Source organism: Thermobia domestica, chromosome 11 (assembly GCF_964235325.1).
Source record: "Thermobia domestica chromosome 11, izTheDome1.hap1.1, whole genome shotgun sequence".
Taxonomy (NCBI): Eukaryota; Metazoa; Arthropoda; class Insecta; order Zygentoma; family Lepismatidae; genus Thermobia; species Thermobia domestica.
The window spans coordinates 128463720-128488901 of record NC_137464.1 but is presented as its reverse complement, the minus strand read 5'-3'; the positions used below and the strand labels follow the sequence as shown (position 1 = coordinate 128488901).

Sequence of the window (25182 nt, the reverse complement as noted above, 5' to 3'; positions counted from 1 at the left end):
CACCACCCTATAGTCTCGCACCTTTTGACCTCTACGTTAACTAATTTTATGGGACGTAGTATCATTATTGTGACATAATTGCTGGAATGGAAAATTAAGTTTTACCAGGTAGGCCCATAGTGCTTCTATTGTATTCGGAGTTTTCATAGTCCCCCAAACGCAAAACACGGCCATTTTTTTTTTTCGCTGATCTAGTGGCAAGCACGCGTGCCTTTGACGTACGATGTGCCGGGTTCAGTGCTTGGTAAAACAGCAAGCGCAAGCCAGTTACTTAAATTCCACTTTAAAGAGTAAGTTTTATCACTGCTGACAAAGAATCTAAATAAGTACATTCTTCAATGCAATTTCCCGCGCTCACTAAATCAATTTCGGTGTCTCGCTTCCAGTCTACCAACTTCTACCACTTCCGATTTTAGTAGATTAATACGAGTGGATATAGTATCTTTTCTTGGGACGCTGAGTCGATTCCAATAAACGGTTTGTCGCTATCTATTATCGTTTTTTTCTATGGCGATCAACGCTGAAACCGGAAATGTTGGTTTCTACTACTTCCGCTTTTAACAGAGGGTAAGTGGATGAAATGAAGCCATTATTGGGACCTGTGTCGATTCCAAAATCCCGGTTCTCGATATTTCCTACCAGTTTTACTTTGACATATGTAGACAGACAGATGGATGAATATGGGAGTTCTATAGGACTTCCAATTTTTATGCAAAGCATAGTTTGAAAATCTAAAACCTGTGGTGTTTATTCTTTTTCGTTGTACGTGCTACGTTCCACTGTATATTAAATCGTGTTTCACTAATAAAAATGCAAAGGAAGATATCAATTTTTCAATGTAGCATCCGACATAAAATGTTCCTATATTCTTTATACTGATTTCTGATACACTATTTCGTGAGTCTAAAACTACAGCAAATTCGTTTATTATGAAATATATCTACATAACAATGAAATGAAAACATAGCGTTTCTCTTTAATGTGCGGAATTTCGTACTTTTATTGCTATTCTTACACTGAGTGGTTACGTACTTTTGCCTCCTAGACATATGTACTAGGAAAATTCACATGACACCCACAATATTCAAGTTTGTAACTCAATGAGACGTAACAAGTTCGACGAAATTATGGTAGCAATTCAAGTGGCAAATAACAACTAGACATGAATGAGACAATCTCCCCCATAGAGTATATTGTTTACGTTGACGAATCAATTAATCCATATTATGGAAGACATGGACCTAAACAATTTTTGGAAGGAAAATATGTTCGGGCTATAAAGTATGGGTGTTGTCTACTCGACTGGCTTATGTTATAGGTTTTGATGTGTATCAAGGAAATGACACGGATACCAATACTTACGTCAAAAACTTCGGTGTTGGTGGTTCTATTGTACTGAAATTTGCTGATATGTTAGCACAAAATTTCTCTCACCTATCATTTTCATTCTTTTTTGACAAGTTAGTTGAAGAGCTTCAGCGACGGGGTTATGAGGCAACTGATTCAGTTAGACCGACAAGGCTTGAAAATTGCTCATTAGTAGATATAAAACAAATGCAAAAGAAACCAAGAGCCACATACTATTTCAAAATTGGAAAGAATTCAGGCATCGCAGCTGTTCGAGTAAATAATAACAGAGTAAATAATTATACATTGGGACAGAAAGAGAGGGCTCTTTTTCCAGGAATTCTGAAAACCCTGTCCACCCCTCTAAACCTTCCGCTAACTAGTCTCCGCGACACGTGGTAGAGATTTATGATCCCTTCTGGCTAAAAACCTATGTTGCCTCAATTCCTATTTCCTAGTTGATTTTTTTTTAATTTTTGTTGTTAACTGAGAATAGGAAGGAAAGCTTTCTCCTTATTTTGCCGGACTTTAATTACACAAGTGGATCGGAGGTACGGCAACACTGAGAGCAGTGACAGTTTACACGCTCGCGACGACTAACCGAGGGTTGTGGGGGTGAGAAGAAGCAGTGGTTGGGGAAAGAGCCCTTTAAAGCTGTCCCGATGTATACTGTCTTCCTTTAATGGTGTTGCGCCATTGAAGGTAACGTCTAAAAGCTCGTCAGCAGCTGGAGGCAAAATTCAGTTACAAATGTCTGCTATCGTTTCTTTATACAATGCTAATATGGATGGCGTGGATAGGCTAGACCAAAACTTACAATATTATAGAATCGCAAAAAGAGGTAAATATGTATACTTTCCATTGCTATTTTGGATTATTAATATGGTAGTAGTAAACTGTTGGATAATGACACGAAAATATGGGTACAATTGTGACTCGGTGCAATTTAGAAGCACTACAATTACTACATTCAGTAGATATGGCAAAGGAATGGATATGCAAGGGAGACCGCGAACTCTTTCTGTACGCACTCCAAAAGAACTTGAAGCTAGTGTAAGATAAAACAATGTCGACCACACCATCAAAATATTGAAAGAACAACAAGCTTTGCTTACTGTAAAATAAAACAAATGCTTATTGTTCTCGTTGTAATGTCTTTTTACATGACAAATGCTTCGAAAAGATAGTTCTTGGGAACTGTATGGAGTTACCAACTAGAATGCATCTAACAGTTAGTAGTGGTTACAAAGTACATTGTCAAAAAACATTTCTATATTTACTGTATATTGTTGTATTCAAAAATGTTTTCAATGTGCATTGTTCCTATTAGTAAAGAGACATTTCAATATATGATTTGTAATTCCTTAAAACAAAAATTTGTTCCAAGGTGTTTTTTTTTTTTTTCGACATTTTTCATAAACTATGTATTATATAAAAGAAAAATACATAGACAAGTATATATCTATGAGGAATATAAATAGCTAGAAAAACGTGGATATAGAAAGGAAAGGCGAATAAAGAAATGGAATAAAATAAAATAAAATTACGCATTACAGGTAAACACATATTTCAAATATATACACAGAGCCTATACATATCTTTCCACAGGCTCGAAAACAACCCAGAGTATTAACCATGATATTCCCATGGGGTCGATTTCGACCCATTCCCCTACAGATGCACTCATTGGAACTATCAAATTATTTTCACCAGTTTAGCAATTATTGACACTAACTAATCAGGGTTGTTTTGTTTAAAACAAATTATTAAAATTTGTTTTAAACAATTGATTTTGTTTTAAACAAATTTTATATACGTTTTAAACATTTTGTTTTAAACACGTGTATTTTTTAAGACTTGTTTTAAACATATACTTATTTTTATTTTATTTCATTTTTGTAAAAAAAAAAAAAAAAAAAAATGCCAGAGAAAGAAAATGGTCAAAAAGTGCTTCTCGTTCAAAAGACTATTTTCTTAGTGTGAATGTTTTGATTTTTCGTGGCTACAGCAGGTCAATGTGGTGATCTACAATTTCTTTTCTCTCTTTTTTCCCGTTGTTTTTAACGTTTATTTGTACTGTTTACATGCTTATCAGTTAACTTGCCATAAAGTGTCGTAGTAGAAGGTTGGACTTCTGATACAACTGATACTAAAAAATAAATAAAAGAATTATAATGGAAACAAGTTTTTGTGTTGTATTCAGAAAACAAACAAAGGGTTCTTTGCTAAGTTGTGTTTCTGAAATATCACAGACATTCGTTGATACAGTGTTGGTTCTCAGTCTTCATATATACATCTTTAGAGAAAGAAAGAATCCAAAATGAAAGAAAGAAAAACTACACGACAAGGTGCAATCTAGAGTTTTATACGATTGCTGCTAGAAGGGCGTTCATTTAGAGGTCATCCGCCCCCTAGCCTCAACTTCAGATGTTGGAAGCAGTAATGCAGATTTAGAAACCCTTTTCTAAGCAAAATCCACAGAAAAAATTTAAAGTCCTTATACCGAATAAATGCAGACTTTGATCACCATTTCTATTGACCGTAAGGAACTATAGGCCTAAATTGCTCTCTTGTTTATTTTTTGGCCTCGGATTTCAAAGGTGGATCTACTTTCGAGTTTCGGGCCTGCTTAAAATTCTGGAAATTGGACCTAAGCAACGTTCCAGTTTTGATCATCTATATTTCCTCCGTATTTATTCGGTGTAAGGACCAGGGTTGCCAACCTCTCTTAAGAAAAAATCGGGACGGAACAATCGGTGTTGGAACCCGCTCCCCCCCCCTCCCTCTGAGAAAACTACACATACGGCGAGTCGTTGAAAACAATGTAAATAATCAGCTGAATAACACGAACCTGAATGAATGCGGCATCTTATTTTTTTTATTTTCCCACCCACTGCTCATTACTAAGTATAAGCAATATATGCAATAAATTCAAACCAAAACAACTGCAATTTATTTAATATAAACAAAGTTTAGAGAGAAAATTGTATAGACTTTTTTTTATCACAAATGAGTACATAACATTGTTAAGGAATTACTGGCAAAAAGTATTACTGAAATCAAGTCTTATTCTTTGGCTATTGTCATGCAAAAAATTCAAATCAAACTAATTGTAATTTATTTAACATAAACAACGTTTAAAAGAGTTTGCAAAAACTATTTTTAGTGCTGCATGGAATATACTATCATCATAATCGGCTGGATTATCAACTCAAAACAATTAGGGAATAACTATAAATTAAAGACGAGCTGCTATTTTTTATGAGTCAAATTAAAACACATTTGTTACAAGTGATTCTGTACATAAAACTGCATGTAAAAGAATGTTAGTTCTTTGTAAAAATGGCCCAGTAAAATATTAATTAACTTTGAAAATCGATAAAACGGAACAATGTGTGTCCCGACGAATGTCCGGTAGGGACGTGGGACAAATAAGTCACAAATCGTTACAGTTCCGACAGAATCGGGACGATTGGTAACCCTGGTAAGGACCTCAAACTTGTTCTGTTGGACTTTGCTTATCTAAAGGTTTCTAAAACTGCCCTACTGTCCCTAAAATCTGAAATTCAGGGTGGGGTTGGGGGCTGCTGCCTCCTGCCCCACTGATGCCCCTGTATAGCGGCTGTCATATGAAACTACCCTACGCCATTTTACGTGGTTTTAGTTACATTTATTTCGGACTCTTGACTGCGAAGATATTACGTTTTGAAACAGAATTAATTTCCTATGTAAAACTGAACTTTATTGAAAATGGACTTGGATCCATTGTGCTCTGAACGCCCCAAACGCCTTTTCTCCAATAAATTATTGGCTTGAAAAAAGGAACCAATTACATAGGCTTGCAGAAAATATTCTAAAGTTAACACAACGCGAAGTATGCTGCAAATATTACTTTTCGAAAATTTATTATTTAAAAATAATTTTATTAGCATCAGTGTTCTGAAATAGTAATGAAATTTTGCAACTAAAATCTCACCCGCCTCACGACACGTGAGTTTAGCCCTGAGGACATAACTAGGAAACTTTCAGAAACAGTAACTTTGAAATGCATTTGCATTTGAAATTTCGAATTGCAATCAAAGATGGCCGCCATGATGCTTCATAGCATCATCTGATGTGTCAGACCACTTTCAAGTTTCATCATTCTCCCTCAACCCGTTCTCAACACACAAGGATGGTGAGGACTTTTATTTCACCATGTATATTGATAGGTGGTGTGAAATCTCCATAGTAGGTAGATTTTAAAATCTACCTAAAAAGCTTATTACAACCAAGAAAGTACTTATGAGAGTTACTGGCAAGAGGGTGTAATAAAAGGGGGTGGTAATATGAAAAAAGTTGAGAATTACTAATCTATACTGAAATATTCTGTACCCAAAACATTGTAGTCTTAACAGGGATAAAATAAATGAAAACGTCGGTTACAAGCAGTGGTGCTATTTAGCCAGTTCCGATCGATTCGCTAGAATCGGTTGTTAAATATTCCGAGTTCACAGAATCGTTTGTTATAACCAGACATAACAGTAAATTTTACCCAGTTATACTCAGGAACCGTAAATTTTAGTTTAACTATCTTTGTTTTTAGAAATTCTCACAGCTAAAGGGTTAAACATGATTCCGAGAAACAAAGTATAAGCGATTTATTTCTTAATCTCAAATGCTCAGATATCAAGAATGAAAACTGGGATAACATGAGTGTAGTGAAAGAGATATTTAGGTCTACGTATATTTGAAACGCATACATATTATCAACACTTGCCCATCCACTGCTGGATTAAGGTCTTTCCAATACTTTTTGACAACCATCTATGTTGGGTAATTTGTTTCCTAAATATTTGCAGTAGTACCTAATTTCGTCACACCACCTTGTATTATAATGCTGTGTAGGTCGCTTCTTGTCACTTGTGGTATCCAGTAAAAAACCGTCTTTTGTCCTTGTACGGTTTGTTTCCTAAGTGAGTTATATCTATTTATCTACCTATCCATCTACTCTCTCTCTCTCTCTCTCTCTCTCTCTCTCTCTCTCTCTCTCTCTATATATATATATATATATATATATATATATATATATATATATATATATATATATATATATATATATATATACCGGGTGCGTCATTTATAATGTCAAACCTTGAAGACGGAGAAACCAAAAGAGAGAGAGAAGCGAAACTTTGCACGAAGCAACTATACAAAGGGGCACATTGGTAGACGTATTATTTGACATCACCGGACGAACAGTGTTGCCAACCCAATATAAAGTTATGATTTTTTAAATGGAACGACCTAAATTGTATTTCATAATTGAATTCAACACTAAAAAGGAAGACGAAAGATAGCCACCCGCAGGTCAGTGTTGCAAACTTCTCGCGAAATGACAAATATGTGTCACATCTAAACGCCTTTTGCACACACAGGGAGTGAGGTACACACTAGTTTTGCACAATAATTTAAATATTGGCCAGAACGATTTAAATTTACGCCAAGTTTAGATGGGTCCGTTAAACAGTGTTGACATAACAGAAAAGACAAAAGTCGAGTTTGGATATGGTGCAATAACTCGAAAAAGTCCATAAGTACATTACGGTTTAAAATTTATAGGACAATTTGGTATGTCATAAGAAGCATTCTCACGTTTATTTGAAGTCGATAAGTCAAGTACTTACCGAGATATTCGGAGTTTTGTAAAAGCTGAGAATTTTGCGCTGCAGAAGTTGGTAACGCTTTTTTGTGTTGAATTCAATTATGAAATACAATTTAGGTCGTTCCATTTAAAAAATCATAACTTTCTATTGGGTTGGCAACACTGTTCATCCGGTGATGTCAAATAATACATCTACCAATGTGCCCCTGCTTCGTGCAAAGTTTCGCTTCTCTCTCTCTCTCTCTTTTGGTTTCTCCGTCATCAAGGTTTGATATTATAAATGACGCACCTGGTATATATATATACAGGGTGGTAGGAAACTCCACCGACAAAATTCGGGAGGTGATTCCCGACACCGGCACTTTTCTCTAGGACACATACTTTCGGAGCTACATGATGCCGAAAACGGGGCAAAATACACTTAAAGCGCTATATCTCTTCTATTTTGAAAGGCGGCATGGTCACCTCAAAGAAACGAAACCTGCTCTATTCAAAGACGGGTTCGTCGCAATCGTGAAATCAGTGCACAAGGGATTCCCCAAAGGTGCGTAGGGACTCCCGAATAAACTGTCAGGTAAAGATACGTCAAAATAGACGTGAATGGATAGATTTCCCACCTGGTAACCATAATTAGTTGTACCATGCCGAGTGCACTATGTTTTTGTTTTTCCAATAATGTTATTTGTTTTCAAGATATTATTAAAAAAAAAAAAAACTTTAAAATTAGCGATAGTTTCAATTCGCTGTGGTGAAGATCCATAACTCCAAGTACTGATGGTAACCAACAATGCAGTGGTATTAATTATTCCTGCCAGGGATACTATGTTATTTTCATGATATAAGCTGGGGATAAGCTTTTACGTGAGGGTGATTTCCCCTGCACCCCCTCGTTTATTCGAACACTGCTGACAGCAAAACATTGACTATTTTCGGGAACATTGCACGGTCACAAACAGGAGGGCCATAGCTACCATACGGCTAAACCACACTACATACGTACTTCGTTGATTTGCCTCCAGAGGACCCCCAAGTTTTCAGTCCAGGTCATTCCGATGCACAAGGAGTTAGCATTGAAGAAACACTGAGTGCACAACCAACAGACAATACATCACCATTGAGCAGACCTACCTTGTCTGTCAAAGACATCCGTGAAGTAGAAGTGCGCAACTACTATGTTCTGTGTTGTGAATCACGTTCATAGTGTAGTATGTTGTGACAATGGCCCATTACACCAATCAGGAACAGGCCGAGATGATTTTTGTGTATGGCAAAGCACATGGAAATGGTAGGCAGGCAGCCCGATTATACAACGATCGATATCCCAATATACGCTAACCGAATCATACAACATTTGCAACGCTGTTTCGTCGCTTGTGTGAGACCGGAATTTTTCACCCTGCCATGTATGACACGGGAAGACCACGTGAGAAACGCACTGTGCATGCCGAAGAACCTATTTTACGACATGTGCTCGATGACCCGAGTGTAAGTTCCAGGGAGCTTGCCCGTCAGCATGATGTCAATTATGAGAGGGTGTTGTCGATCCTTCATGCCAAAATTTTTACCCCTATCATTTGCAACAGGTACAGGGTCTATCGCCAGGGGATTTTTCTCCCAGGCTGGACTTTTGTAATCAGGTTCTCCATTTGGTGGCAACAATTGTCGGTTTTCTCTCCTCCATTTTGTTCACAAATGAAGCCTAATTTGGAAGGGATGGTATCCAGAATTTTCATAATAGTCGTCTGTGGATAATTCACATGGAATGGTACAGGTCCGCCACCAGCACCAGTTTCGTATCAACGTTTGGGCAAGGATTCTGGGTGACCATCTCATTGGACCAGTTGTTCTTCCACAACGATTCACTGGGCCTATCTATTTGAACTTCTTGCGCGAGATACTTCCTACACTTCTGGAGGATGTGGCATTGGTCTTACGACAACGTATGTGGTATATGCACGATGGTGCCTCGACGCATTTCTGTCGCTCCGTGCGTGATTATTTGAACACTGTTTCCCCGGGCAAGTGGATCGGCCTTGGCGGTCCTATGCCATGGCCTGCCCGGTCGCCGGATTAAAAACCCTCTGGATTTCTATTTATGGGGGCATCTCAAAACTGTTGTTTATGCTACTCCGGTACCTGATATCCAAACGTTGGAACAAAGCGTCCGAGCCGCTTGTGACGCTTTGCGGGAAGAGCCAGACACGTTTCGACGTGTGCGCCGGTCTGTGTGACGATGTGTGAATGCCTGTGTTCAGAGTGGTGGACGTTATTTTGACCATCTTCTTTAGTGTTGCCACAGGTAAGACTGTTGTAAGACGTCTGAAACCTTTAGTGTCATTCTTTGTGATACTTATTCATTACGAACATCAGTACGAACTGTAGTGTATCATCCTTGAAAATACAGTCGTTTGTCTGTACGCATGCTTTCTTTTGTCCATGTCTTCCATGCCTCAGTTGCCTACTCCGTAGAGCCTACAGCGATTCTCGGCCCTGCAATGTCTGCATACTCTGCTTGTTGCGGAACCGCTGCACCAACACCCATGTCCGGCGGCGTTCCCTTGAATTGGTCCCCGACGCTGCAATGGGGAATCCCCACTTTTCCAGCTCTCACCCCACAGTTCGTACGTAAGCCATACGTAACACGTCATCGTACATACGTCTGTTTCACTTTTCACTGCCCCTACCATGTCTGCTTTGCGGAATCCCCTTTTTCCTGTATGGACTCCCATTGCGCAGTTCCATTTGCTCCATTCAGTTTGCACCATCAGTTCCCTTGAGTATGATTTTCTTTCTCATATTGTGGACCGACGTCACTATCTCAATTCGTTCGGGAGATATTCTACTTTACCCACGGTGTGTGGGCGATATTTTGCTCGGTTCCTGCTGGAACACGCCGCCTCTTTCGACTTCTGTTCATGACTTGTTTCCTTGTTTCCAGTTGTGGAGTCACCTCCCGAAGTGTATTCACCCATAATTCATATCCACAACTTCACTGTTGGTCACCATCAGTACCTGGTGGTTATGCAACCACACATACCTAATATGGCGCGTCCATCAATTCGTCTCTGAGATCTCGATATGGTTACAACTAATTATGGTTACCAGGTGGGAAACCTATCCATTCACGCCTATTTTGACGTATCTTTACCTGACAGTTTATCTGGGAATTCCTACCCTCCTTTGGGGAATCCCTTGTGCACTGATTTCACGATTGCGACATACCCATCTTTGAATAGAGCAAGTTTCGTTCATTTGAGGTGGCAATGCCGCCTTGCCTCTATTATTCGAAATATAGAGAAGATATAGCGCTCTAAAGTGTATTTTGCCACGTTTTCCGCATCATGTAGCTCCGAAAGTATGTGTCCTAGAGAAAAGTGGAACAGGACTTTTTTCTTGTTTCGGTGTCGGGAATCACCTCCCGAATTTTGTCGGTGGAGTTTCCTACCACGCTGTATATATATATATATATATATATATATACAGAACCGGTTGTTAAAGAATTAGAGTAACATCACTGATTGCTAGTAATGAGAAATAAATCTTAACAAATAAGTTATTACCCTATTTTAAAATATATGTTTAAAATCATTTTCTAAACTGTTCAAAATGTTTAAAACATGTTTTTTTTTCGTGTGTGTTTTAAAACATGTTTAAAACATTTTAAACACCTTTTTCATGTTTTAAAGACGTTTTGTTCTTTTTTTTTTTTTAAAAAAAACTATTTTTTCCAATCCTGTAACTAATTAATATTTATAAATATCAGCGAAATCCGTGACGAAAAATAATTCGGGAATATATGGGTTAATATTTTGCATGGAACGACATGTATATAAGAGACAAACGTCAGCAGGTGGCAGTAACACAGCTGTATTTTATATTTACAAGTGTAGGGTTACTATGAAATAACCAGAAATCTTTCAGTTCCACAGTTATTCCGGCTAGGCTAAAGAAAACAGTGATACTGAGAAATGAATGCAGTGATGGAATGAATAGTGGGAGGAAACGGAAGAATCTCGAGAAGACCCACGCACACGGTGTTCGTCCACTACAAAGTCCACTTGGTGCGAATTAGGATCGAACCAGGGATCCCACCCACCACAAGTGAACGCTCTATCACTGAGTCACCACAACTCCTGTAGAGTTACTAGTATGAAACCATTGTAAGCTATAGAAACTCGTATCACGACGTATTTTCACTCCCGTTGCTTCCGTGTTATACCCACCGTGGCTGATGTGTGTTCTCCCTTCGGACACCCCCGCGCCATCGTGCAGGCACATCAGCTTCGCCCTACCCTGACTCAGTTCGATAGGATTCATGCCGTTTAATGGCCACCTAGCACTAGTTGGCTTGTTTTTGTACTGTAGTTTTCAATACCGTATGTCCGAAAGCAGTATACATGCATAAATCGCGTAAGAATTCTAATTTTTCAACAATTAGTTTTGTTGGTCCCCTTGAATTACATCTGTGCTACGTGGGGTATATCATGTCACCCAGCGCAAATTGTTCAGAGGACTATAAAAAGAAAATTATTGAAACAATTATAACTTTTCAACAATTATTTTGAGTGGTGTGCTTAAACTTAATCTCTATAGGTTTTATATTGGTATATAACAAACTGTGGAGGACTGTACATGTGAGTTGGTGTGCTTTTTCCCGGATTTTTTCTCAGACGATGCATACATGAGAAAGATTTAGTTGGACGTATGGGAGATACACAGTACACACTGACCACTTTGACTGTTTTAGTTGACTTTCTTGGAGGTTGTGCAACTATATCTATATACAAAATAAGAAGTCCTGACTGACTGCAGATCAGCGCCTAGGCTAAAATGTTTAAGCTAGAGACTTTAAATTTGAACAGTACATAGGATATGAGATATTTAGGAACTACTAAGAATTTATTTTTGGAAATTCGACGCAGAAGGTGGATGAGAGTTGCAGTTATTACATATTTGGTCTAGGAATTAATTCCTGCGGGTGGACAAGAGATGGCGCAACGAACGGAGCGTCCCACAGTTCCGTGTATCCACACATGTGTTGCAAACCCCTGTCATCGCGTATCGTTCGTAGTATAGGGCAGTGGATTAAAGCGTCAACAACACCAGTTTGTAGTTAAGTGAACATGGCGCAATTTGTGCCTGATAAAGTGTTTTTGCGGGGTGTCCTGCTGCATTACTTTAACATGCAGAAAAGTGCGACTGAAAGTCATCGTATTTTGGTGGAAGTGTATGGTGACCATGCTCTAGCTGAGCGAACGTGTCAGAAGTGGTTTGCACGGTTTAGAAGTGGTGATTTCGGCTTGGCAGACCAAGAGCGAGCTGGACAGCCAAAAAAATTTCAAGACGAAGAATTGACAGCATTGCTCGAGCAGGATTCGTGTCAAACGCAGGAACAACTTGCAGCAGCATTAGGCGTTGATCAAACAACAGTCTCCAAACGCTTGAAAACCATGGGAATGATTCAAAAGATGTCACATTGGGTTCCACATGAATTGAAAGACAGAGACGTTGAAAGACGAAAAACCATTTGCGAATTGCTGCTTCAACGACAGAGCAGAAAGGGGTTTCTGCATCGAATTATTACGGGTGATGAGAAGTGGATCCATTACGAGAACCCTAAACGAAAAAAGGCCTGGGGGAAACCAGGTGAACCAGGTCCATCACAACCAAAACGAGATATTCACTGTACAAAGGTTATGCTGTGCATATGGTGGGATATGAAAGGTGTGGTGTACTATGAGCTGCTGCAACCGGGTGAAACTATGAATGGAGAACGTTATCGACGACAATTAATGCGTTTGAAGCAAGCTCTGGCCAGAACACGACCAGAATGGGAGAACAGACATGATAAACTTATTGTTCAACATGATAACGCTCGCCCACATGTCGCAAAACCGGTCAAAACCTATTTAGAAAATGTCGGATGGGAAGTTTTACCCCACCCGCCGTATTCACCAGACGTTGCTCCTTCGGACTACTACTTGTTCGATTGCATGAACAACGATTTGATTGGACAGCGGTTCACTTCTTCAGAAGATATCGAAACATGGGTCTCTGACTGCATCGCTTCCAAGGATGAGGACTTCTTTCGCCACGGAATCCGTACATTGCCTGACAGATGGGCGAAAGTGGTGGCTAGCGATGGACAATATTTTTCTTAAGGTATTTATGTATTTTGTGTTTGTACTACAGCTTCAATGTGTGCGTACCAACCGCATGAATTAATTCCTAGACCAAATATGTATAGTATGATGTCTACTTGTCGGAATTCCTTAAGGTTAGACATAAATTTTTGTATTTGGGCTTTCCATTTAAAATAATTAAACATGATACTTCATCTAGAAACGAAGGGAAGGGGCGAGGTAATTCACTAAGATGACCATGAAAGGTATTCAAATTTCGAATGAGATTCCGAGTTCAGATGAATTCTATACGAAAGACACAGGAGGAGGAACGTACAATATCATAAAACAGATCTAATTTGTAATTTCTAAAAGGAAAACAAAATAAATCAGAAAGAGTACAAAGGAAATAATAAAGAAACGCGATTATTCTAAATTTAATTTTCCATTGCATAGAAACGTTTACTTTTCGTGTCACATGCAATTAGCTTTCAATAGTTCAACATTAGCCGGAAGCAAACATGCAGATAGAGCAGAAGAAAAAAAAACATACAACGAAACTGCAGACATAAGATGGAAATACACTGAAGAGAACGTTCTCATCACAAGCAATTGATTTGCTGAGATAGAGACGCCAGATCCTTCGAACAACGCCAAGCGAAGTTACAAATAGAAGCAACAACTTGTAACACTAAGCTTTTTACCTCGATATTTCAAACTCGCAACATCTCTGTGTGCGAGATACTCCGATGTGTCTTATTTTGTTATTAAAGCATATACGAATCTGAAGAAGAAAATACCTAAAATGAGAAAAGGACTGTCATAGACTTTTAGGGTATTTTAGAACCTTAGGAGACACCCTCGTGGTCCTCCCAAAAGAGGGAAAGTCGCCGAAAACTTCGCCCATACAGAAAAGAAGGAAGAGATCGTTGCCTTGCAGTCAACGATGCTGGAGTCCAGATTCCTAATTGGTCGTCGCCCAGAGTTGATCTCCAAGCAATTTAGATGCTTAATGGACTAAAGACCTTCCCACCTCATTTTTCGGACTAATACAAGTGCCACTTAACAATCTTCAGGAACTGTGGATTAGTGAAGTGCTAGTGTGAGTGTTAATACAGACTACAACAAACTGGAATGGATGGAACTAAATCCGTAAGTAGTACTCATTTATTGGCAAATCCGAATCAGTTGCAGTTTCTATTACATATACTCTCCGTTCTGCTCTCATATCTGAATGTTTCCTTTTAGGCTGTGTTGTTTCCAATCCAACACTAACCCAAAATTTTATCGGGAATTAAATTTCAAATTAGATTCGTTTTAAGAAACAAAGACACTTGCATTAAAGCCTCACACACTGCCTTTGCTGTGAATGAATGTTTCCTTTATACTCACACATTTCCTCCTCGAAATCTGTGTTCATTTCATTCACCCAAAATGCTCTCCCTAATAACATAAAAATGAAGATACGTTCTAGGTTTGCAGGTACGGAAACCTCATCTAGACAAGAACGTTCAGTGTGCTCTGTGCTCCTAAGACCAGGTAAGACTCAGTAGCATATGCACACAACGATATTATCCGTAATAACACGTGGGAACATTTGCTAATCAATCTATATAACAAAATTAAGTTGTCTTTCTCCGTTACATCACCAAAAAACGACTGAATCGTATGAAACGATTTTCTGAATGCAGTTAGCGCTTTTGGCTCGAGCGAGTTTTTCGCATGCCATTTTCACTAAAACGCGTATTCTACGAGGGAAAAGGAACTCTACCAAAAATATAGTACCTGACAAGCCTCTCAAGATGGAACTCGCCATATAAAATTCTCATTAAAGATAAGTTACGTTGCTCTCTCTCTTATAATAAGTTGCTTATTTGTTTGCATATTTTAGTTTACTTTCAGTTAGTTACTCTTTCAGTTTATTTAGAAATCGAGAGAAGACACTTATCGTTTATGTTGTAAAAAGCGTGTATTTTTCATTGATCAGATTACTCATTGAAAGGAAATGTGGTAAAATACTAAAATCATCGTAATGTGCAGATAAGTAGCTTGTTGATTATTATTAATGCATATTTATAATAAAATAACCTACCACTGCATATGAAACTTAACAAATGATTGCCTTGCATAACGGAATTTAAGGAAATTTTCTCTTTCAATAAACTTTCTTCAATAATACATATCGCCTGTTTATTTCAAGAGTGACATAACTCACAATTCCTAACTTTTCAGGAGAAGTATTTGAAAGTTTTGAAACGCAGTGAAAACGATTGGCGCAAGAACGACACAAGTGCTCTCTAATGCCCAGTTTTGGAAGCACATGTGTAACATTTTTACCAGAGATAAATATCAGCTTTCATTTTATGCCTTAAGTTAATAAGGGCAATTTATGAGTTATGTCACTCTTGAAATAAACAGGCGATATATATGCAAGTTCAGGGCCACGAATACACATAGAAAATCGAAGTTTGTATTCTACCAGATGTAGTTGACTGTGACGAAGAAAATAAGAAACAAAGCATTCCTTTCTAAGAGCGGTCGTGTTGAGTCACAAATGGATTTACTCCTTGCCCCTCTCCGTTCCTCGCTGTAGAATGTTCATAACCGAAGCCTTTAGCTGTCAGTCAAACGGAAAGGAATCATCTATAGCACTACCAATACGAGTAATACAATAGAACAATGTCGATCTAATCTCGCTTTTCGTTCCTAGAAAACGACATTACTCTAAACAAATGCGCCATCTGACATAATATACATATATAGTTATGGCGTAGCGCCGTACCCCAGTTCTATTGGAAACGAAATAGTTTTGTGGGGAAGAGTTTTGTGCAAGGTGACCTTGCATGACCTCTATGCACCTCCGAACTGTACCGGGTTCAATCACTGCACTGGCGTGACTAGGAGCCCACATAAATAGTAGACCTTGTCGTTCATAGCCTTGGTGTTGCATAAAGATGTGAAGCAAAATCAAGACAAGATGTTTTCTTTGCAAGCTTATATAATGTACTTTCTATTAGTTACTGTAAGCCTTTAAAATATGTGTTTTAACGAAAGGAGTTGAGCTGAGTTGATTTTGAGTTTAACGTCACGTTGAGCACCGAGGCTATATGAGACGTGGACCTACTGATTAACGTGGAATCCGAACCACATAAGCTCCTGCCGGGAATCGAACCCGGGTCTCTCACGCCAGAGGAGTTTACGCTAACCGCTTAGCCACGAAGGAGCTCTCTAACGAAAGGGAAAATAAGAACTGCGTCTTACGTGGTTCTGAGAAAAATGAGGTATCTAAGAAGAGCAATAAGAATTCTTGTAAGACGCTTAAAACTGAATTAGTGTCACGGTTGTTTTCTCTGTGTTTCTTCATGTATACAAAAATGATCAGAAATATTGAGTTGTATGCTCAAAACAGCAGCTGGATGAATTGTATACTAGAGTTGCTACATTTTCAACGTCAATAGCTCCAAATTAATTGGTTACTGTAGCGGCCTTACCTGAAGGTGTCAAACACACTTCATGCCATATATAGTGATCGGTCATAAGAAAAGGACATAGAAGAGATTGGGAAAGAATATAAGGGTTGGAGAGGAAAAGGAGATCGTGTAATACGGAAGTGAAAAGAAGCTCGATGGACTAAGAAATATGGCACGAAAGTATTAATTAGTATTGTTAAAATTAAAATAATTATTCGGGTAACTAATAATTATTAAAATAGTTCGGATAACAAATAATTATTCGAATACTGAAAACGAATATTCGAACAACACAAAACAAATTATTTGAATAATTTTAACAACTCCAATATTGATGAACTGAACGAATCGGCTTATAATTCATGAGTTACAGAAAGAGGTGCTGGACGAAACACAACAGAAAGAATGAAAAAGGAAACTACTAAAAACCTCACAACATCGTCAGGAAGCAGGGGCGTCATTTAGGGGGGACAGGGAGAGGCATTTGCCCTTCCCCCTGAGTTTTAGGTGTATATAGATTTTATCAATAGAATAGTAGTAAATCAGTGAAAAACGCGAAATTTTACTTATATCAAGGGGTCTTGCCCCCCCCCCCCAAAGCAAAATCTGAAATTACGCTCCTGCCAGGAAGGTATCCAAAATTCAGAGCACCTGTGCAAAAAAATTGTGGCAAGTATGTGACTAACGCTTAATTAAAAATTAAAATTTTACGTTTTGTACAAATGGATGTCCAAAGAGAAGGAAGAAAGAAAAAAAAAAACTTAACTGGCTCTTGGATGAGAATAACCTCCTTTCATTGTGTTTTCATATTTAAGTTGTTACTCTTGAATTGATCTTTCATAACGTATCTGATATTACAATGCCAAAACTGTTTCGCAAGTGTTACTAATAAAATTAGTTCTTTTGGGCATTTATATGTATATATATAAATTATCTATTTATTACCTTTTCTCTGTTTATGTCTAACACGTCTTCGTTTAAGAAGACCTCACGTCTCCTTTGGTAAGCAGTAAGTGAACTTTTACATTTATCTTTGAAGTCACAAAATGCCTCAATTTTATAAATACATCGATGGCAAATTAATTTGGAAAGACCATCTTCTTCAGTAATCTGTAATCAAAACACAAAATAAATTTTAGAATTTTCTTAATTTAACGTTGTACTATTAAACAAGGTCAGTGCTTATAATGAATAAAATGATTTTTGTTTCATCCGTGTTTAATATCATTTTAAATCCATTCTACTTAGGTTCTTAAAAGCTACAACCGTTTTCGATGAAATTGTTAAGAATTAATAAATCATATAATTGTTCACAGAAAGAAAGATGTTTCAAAAACGTTGTTAGAACAATTGAACAAAACAAGTTCAATTGTTCATAAGAAAATATTCTTAAATTTTTTAAAGTACTTAATTTTATTTCCAAAGGATCTCATATCAGTCAGTTATAGGAATTCGCAGTTCTATCCTAATGTAGCACTGAAAGATTACTGTTCTGAATTAATGCGCATTGTGCTAATCCCAATTTGTCTTTTTGGTTCAGGCAATCTATCATTTGTGCTGCTATCAACGATTTGCATTGTAAAATCGTTTGCCCTATTGATCCTGATCCGCAGTCATAAGAGATCGAATATATTACTGCGTACCTTGCTCTAAAGACCTTAATTGAACGTAGTTTGTGTCTTACTTTCACCAGTGACATACGAACTGTTCTAACATATCTTTGCTCACTCGTTCACGTATTTTAAAAGAAACATTACTAGCAAATATTTTGAAACACAAGCAAAATTGATTTACAATTATACGCGATGAAATACAACGCATCTACATTTCCACATGTCCTAAACTTCACGAAGCACGCATCAGTGGTCATTTTCCACGATATAATATATTCAGTTTCAGTTACAAGAAGCACAGCAACTCACTGTTTATTAGTCAGTAATTAATTGGTTTTATACTAGAGCCCTGTTGTAGCTTATGGTTAACATACGAGATTCGAATTTCTATTCTCGGTTGAAACCCAAATTGTTTGGATTACACGTTACAATGTAGGTCCATTCTTATGTAACCATGCTGCTGATAAGGGATTTCAAATTATAAACTAGTCAATAGAGTTTTATTGTGTTGAAGTGGAAAAATTCAACATTACTAGTATAGCATGTAATACAAAGGCACTATAATTTAGTTCGAAGTAATAAAATACGCATATTCTTACAGTATAACGTAACAGAAAATAATATAATTAACCTCACTGTGCCAAAATTCATCCTGGGTTCGACTCCCGATGGGAGTTTATGTGGTTCGGACTGCATGTTAAGATGTAGGTTCACGTTTCGCATGGCCTCAATGATGAACGAGACCCTAAACCCCGAATCAACCAACCACACAATTTATTTATCCCTGTGATATATTTTCGAGCGCCTCTTCTGTTCTCATTTTCACTTGCTTAATATATAAAATATAATTTTATATATTATATAATATGTATGAAATCACAGAACTCATACGACCATGTCGCACATACTCGTCATACTACACATAGAAGTTTTGAAGATTTGCACGAAACAACACTCTTTTCCTTAATTCCCCACGCGCAAATTCCTGTTACTACATCTACATCTATATTAATAATGAATACATTTAAAAAGGGATTGCTAAACAACATCAATACAAGGAAAAATAAATCTTTAATATCCCACGGTTATACCCTTTCGACTAAAGGTGACGGATGATTAATGAAGTGAGTTATGAAAGCAGGATGATTAATGAAGTGAATTATGAAAGCATTGATGCAGTGAGAATGTGGGGAGAAAACGGGAGAACTCTGAAAAAACATGGATACAAAAGTTGTCCACTACTAACTCACACCCTCGAATCGAACCAGGGATCCCTCGCACGATAGGGATGTACCGATACCACTTTTTCACCGATACCCGATATCGATACTTTTGGGCACATTTCTTATATATTATCAGGAATTTTCAGAATAATGAAACGATCAACATTGTAATGGGGTATATTAGATATAAGGCCAAAATTTGACACAAAGACAAATATATATATATATATATTTATTTATTTATTTATTTATTTATTTATTTATTAGGTTCAACACAAAAAATGTACTTCCTCTAAATTTAATCCAGTTCACATCAAATGAACTAAAAAACAACAAATACTTATATAGTGTAAACTTAATTCTAAGACTCAGTGACTGATATTTAGAGTGATAATTAGAGTCCGGATTTTTATGTAATATCAACCCCCTAAATATGTAACAAAAATCGCTTACAAATGTAAGAAATATGTAATATTATATAAGAATATGTAGTATTACATATGTTACATATTTATGAAAACTAATATTAACACGCGTATGAGTATGCAATATTTAAATGAATTATGAAAATAAAAAGGAAAATCTACTACACTTTATCCTGCTTAATGCAAATTCCCCAATGAAGTGAAATACTTGAACAGCTAAGATAGCCATACGTCACTGACGTGACTGATTGCAGGAGAATAAAAATCAGACGCGAATGAAAGATGTGAATCGGCTAGAGGGAAACAAGAAAGCCCCGAGAAAAGCAATGCATATGGCATTTTTACGTCAGATATCTCATGTCGTGTGGTGAGGTCCCGTTTCAAATCTAGAACCTTTTACACGAAATGCGCATCCGTCACCACGGCCCAATCTTGAAATGAATTATACGCAATATACAAATTTAAATACTAAAAGCAACTTAAGACGAAATGTATTGTTTTATATATATTTATTTCATGCAGTAAAAAACAGTCCTATATCTTTTAAACAATACCAGCTGAACTAAGATTGAAGAATATTTCCACTAATGAACATTTTTAATTTGAAACAAAGTACTTACAAAAGATGTGCCTGCAGTTTAACTGTGTGTTGATGCACAATGGGTTACAAGGTACATTTCCAAATTATTAGAAGTAAAATTTTGTCGGCGATGGGATAAAATATTCTTGTATGCAGAGAATGATCTCTCCACATCACATGAGGTAACAGGAGCGTATTTCAACAGGGGGATGTAGTTGCGGGAAATATCTTCTGGGAGGGGGTTCTTGTTTCGCCACTGAGAATCTCACACACTGCCAATAGGCTGTCGCAACCCGGGTTACTTTCCAGCACTGAATTTAGTTTCTTTCGAACTTTTTCTCCTACATCTCCACACACACCTTGCAACAGTCTCTTTGCATCCTCTATGATTTCCATGGATTCCGGAAGAGGCCGCCCAACAGTATGCTTGTAGCTCTCTAGCTTTTTAATGCTTGTAGGTAGCCAACCAAAATTGCTGTCTATGTATGCGATATCACACGCTAGTTTTGAGTCATTAAACAGTTTCTGAGCAATGCCAACTGACACAGCAGACTCCGATGGAAATGAATGAACAACAGGCTTACTTTTTTGAAAGTATTCATTGTAGAAATGTACTGCCTGTATCCAAGTGCCCCATCGCGTTAGCACAGGCTCCGGAGGAAGTGGCACGTCTGACAGTTGATCTCTGTAAACTTGAACACGTTGTGGCGCCTTAACAAACATTTTTTTCGTGGAAAAAACTAGTTGATTTACTTCGCAAAAGTTGTCTCTCACCTCTTCAGCAACACGCCTGAAGAGCATGGGCCATACAGGTGAAATGAATTAAGTGAGGGTAAAAAACTGTAAGTGCTCTAGCCGCTTTTAACATGTACGCTGCACTGTCTGTATAGAGAACAAGGACTTTTTCTTCCTGAACTCCTCCCGGCCACAACACTATAAGACCATCGTTTACAAAGCGAGTAATCGTGGATTAATTCGTGTGTTTCAGCAATTTACTCGCAATAAGATAGGATTTAGATGGAGCATCTTCACTTAACTTTCCAATCACTAAATTTGCTACATAACGTCCCAAAACGTCTGTTGTTTCGTCCACAGAAATCCAAACATAAGAACTACCTATTTCTGCAATAATGGTATCTATAGCTTACCTATAACAAACTTCGAGATAACACTTTCGAAGAGTGGATTTGTCAGGAATTCGCAGTACTTCTCCAGAAAAGCACGGTATTTTGGCACTTGAACTTTGTTCCAAGGAATGTTTGCTGCTATCATAGCTTGGCACAAGTCTTTGAAAAACTCACTCACTGAAGTACCTTGAAGCATACTCATTGAAGTATCTTGAAGCATTTGCGCCAAGAGTACTTTTTTTTTTCAGTTCGCAAATTTTTATTTCTTGCGTGAAGTGCACTTTGTAAATGTTCTAACTGAGATTTCATTGAACATCCAATTTTTTAATCATACTTGGCACAACACCACTTTACCGTCCGTAGTAAACGCATCATCAATAGTTACCCACGACCGCAGTTTCGCAGATAAAGTTGAGGCAACCGGAGCCATTTCTAACCTCGACGGTCAATACAGAACACGTGCGTTTTGCAACTGCAATACTAGAGTACTGTCGTCCTGTCATTCAGTTGAACAAGCGAAGTTCTTTGAAAACTTAGGTTACCTGCTATGATATTGACATTGTTGGCAGCTTCTTAGAACGAACTCTTGCAGTAAATTCCTGGAAGCACCCTAGCACACAGTTTTAACTTCAAACAACAATCAAATAGACTTCATTTTAGGAATTTCCTGGCCAGTCGCCTGTCAGGCACGTGATCTGTCTTCCTCCAGAGTTGGGAATAAAGGGCGCTGCTAATGTACCCCGAAGGGAGGATTTTTACTTGTTTCTTCTTATATTTTTTTGTTATCGGCGAAAATCCTGCGAAACATGGTTTGACAAATAAAAAAAAAGAGAGAGAGATTTTTCTTTCGGTAAAGAAACGAAAAGATAGGCATGACAAAATTGAATCTAGATGCAAGCCTTGCACAGTTGAAGAGTTTATTTTTTTTTATTTTGAATTAAAATTTCAGTAAACGCAAAATTTTTAGATTGTTTTATGTAAAAAAAAAAAAAAAAAAAAATATGTAGAAATCATATAAATATGTAATACTGATCAAAATATGTAAAAATATGTAATATGAAACTTGAGTTGAAGCACCCTACAGGTGTGAATCAAACATTTAAGGATTTGACGAACCTACATATGAAGGAAAAAATATGTAATTACATATAAATCCGGACATTAGTGATAATGAACACTGAGAGTTACACTGCATTTACTAGTCTCTATTACATACATACAGTGGCGGCAATTGGACGTTAAAAGTGGGGGGAGGAGCAAGATATGATCTGAATATTTGAATATGAATGTTAGTTTTCCTGATTGTTTGTAACCCTTTGTTTGACGAAAGGTTGTATAATTGATAGGATACGATTTTTTCAGTTAAAATACCGCATATAGTATTTCATATTATATTAAGTAAATTGACAAGAGCAACGCAGGTAGGTATTAGCCCTTTATACTCTTAAACAACGAAGAACTAAGAAGAGATTTGATTCCTTGCTCATGAACATCTTAAAATTCTGTCAGGAAAATTGTGTGATTTGGTCAGTGGCCTCCGGTCACTATTTGGTACCAAAATGTCCACCATCCTCTTAGGTATTGATCAACGCCAATATCATCTCTCTATGAGTTATCGTTCCCAAGATATTGGCCAAAAAAGTTCCGATTTCGGGAGATTTAGGAAGCCATATCTCGGGCACCGTAAATCATAGAGAGATGATATTGGTGTTGATCAATACCTAAGAGGATGGTGAATATTTTGGTACTAGATAGTAACCGGTTGCCACTGGCCAACTGGTCACCGTTCCCCATATATTGGCCGAAATGTTCCGATTTCGGGAGATTTAAGGAGCGATATCTCGGGAACCGTAAGTCATAGAGAGATTAAATTGGTGTTGATCAATTCCTAAGAGGATGGTAAACATTTTGTTAACAAATAGTAACTGGTGACTACTGGTTATATCTTCATTTTCAATACGTTAGTGATAGCTCAATGTAGCTAATTCAACAGATTCCCCAATACGCGGGTTCCAAATATTATCTATTGAATTTAATCAAATACATTTAATATATAATTTCATATAAATTTCTAACAAATCAATCCTCTTTAAGTTCGTTCTTGCAATGCTCTTCTAGCATTCTCAACTGTTTCTTTCTTGTTTTTTGCTCAAAGAAAAAAGCAAACGAAAAGGGCTTTGTTGCGTCTGCGAAAAGGGCACTGTTGTGTCTGCTAATAAAAAAAAATGAAAGAAAAAAACTTTCTTTTACCACCAATTTGAAAAACTTTCTTTTACCACCAATTTGTAACTGCGAAATATCATAAATGCTGTAGGCAAAACAATGGAAAAGGTAGTTGTTTCTTATTACTCTCTTTTTAATCAAGGGAGGCGCGGTGGCTCAGTGGTAGAGCGTTCACCTCCAGTGCTTGGGGTCCCTGGTTCGATCCCAGCTCGTGCCGTGTGGACTTTGTGGTGGACACACACACTGCTCGTGGGTTTTCTCGGGGTTCTCCCGTTTCCTCCCACTTTCTTCATTCCACCATTTCATTTATTTCTCATAATCACCGTCTCCTTTAGCCTAACCGGCAGAACAGTAGGATGTAAAACTCAAAGATTTCATTTCATTTTTCTATTTTTAATCAATATTTCTTACTATTAGAAAGAAGAAAAAACATTTTAGGATCATACACAATCTCTTAGAACATGTCAACAAAGTATACAAAAGAAGAGAAATGACACTGGACTTGCAAAAGGTGTATAGAGAGTTCGCTAAACAATATGGGAGAATCGTCTTTGACCACAAAGCAGAGCTGCCACACTGCCACGTCAAAATTTTTAATCCTTGATCATCAAAATGATTGAACTAACTACAAACAATAAGAAAATCATGCAGATCAACGCAGAAAAGTCAATAACGGTCATGGACGAGATTCAAGAACTAGCAAAAAAAGAGGAGATAGATATTATTCTCATACAAGATGCCTACACCAAAAACAATAAATTAACAGCAATGGGATCAATGGAGATAATCTATGCAGGAGAGAAACCGAAAAAAACTAACACAGGTGATAAACCAGGCACGGAGGAGATACCGAACAAAAATAACACAGGAGAGAAACCAATGGCGGTTATAGTAAATAAAAACAAGAGTTTTAAAACATTAAATTTAATTCAATTTAGAGATCCATGGACAATTAGCTTTGTTGCGTCTGCGAAAAGGGCACTGTTGTGTCTGCTAATAAAAAAAAATGAAAGAAAAAAAACTTTCTTTTACCACCAATTTGAAAAACTTTCTTTTACCACCAATTTGTAACTGCGAAATATCATAAATGCTGTAGGCAAAACAATGGAAAAGGTAGTTGTTTCTTATTACTCTCTTTTTAATCAAGGGAGGCGCGGTGGCTCAGTGGTAGAGCGTTCACCTCCAGTGCTTGGGGTCCCTGGTTCGATCCCAGCTCGTGCCGTGTGGACTTTGTGGTGGACACACACACTGCTCGTGGGTTTTCTCGGGGTTCTCCCGTTTCCTCCCACTTTCTTCATTCCACCATTTCATTTATTTCTCATAATCACCGTCTCCTTTAGCCTAACCGGCAGAACAGTAGGATGTAAAACTCAAAGATTTCATTTCATTTTTCTATTTTTAATCAATA

General features: G+C 37.5%; 1 protein-coding gene across 2 annotated transcripts in view; it reads right to left on the bottom strand.

Annotated features, from left to right (window-relative positions):
* Positions 1-25182, bottom strand: part of LOC145664438 (uncharacterized) — a 70380-nt gene that overhangs the window by 16100 nt on the left and 29098 nt on the right. Inside the window, exon 2 of one of the 2 annotated variants that reach the window (XM_081731122.1) lies at positions 17529-17693. The exons of the other annotated variant lie outside the window; for it this stretch is intronic. Within the exon in view, the coding sequence (XP_081587248.1) occupies positions 17529-17693 (165 nt within the window). The remainder of the gene's footprint in view (positions 1-17528; positions 17694-25182) is intronic. 2 annotated transcript variants of the gene reach the window in all.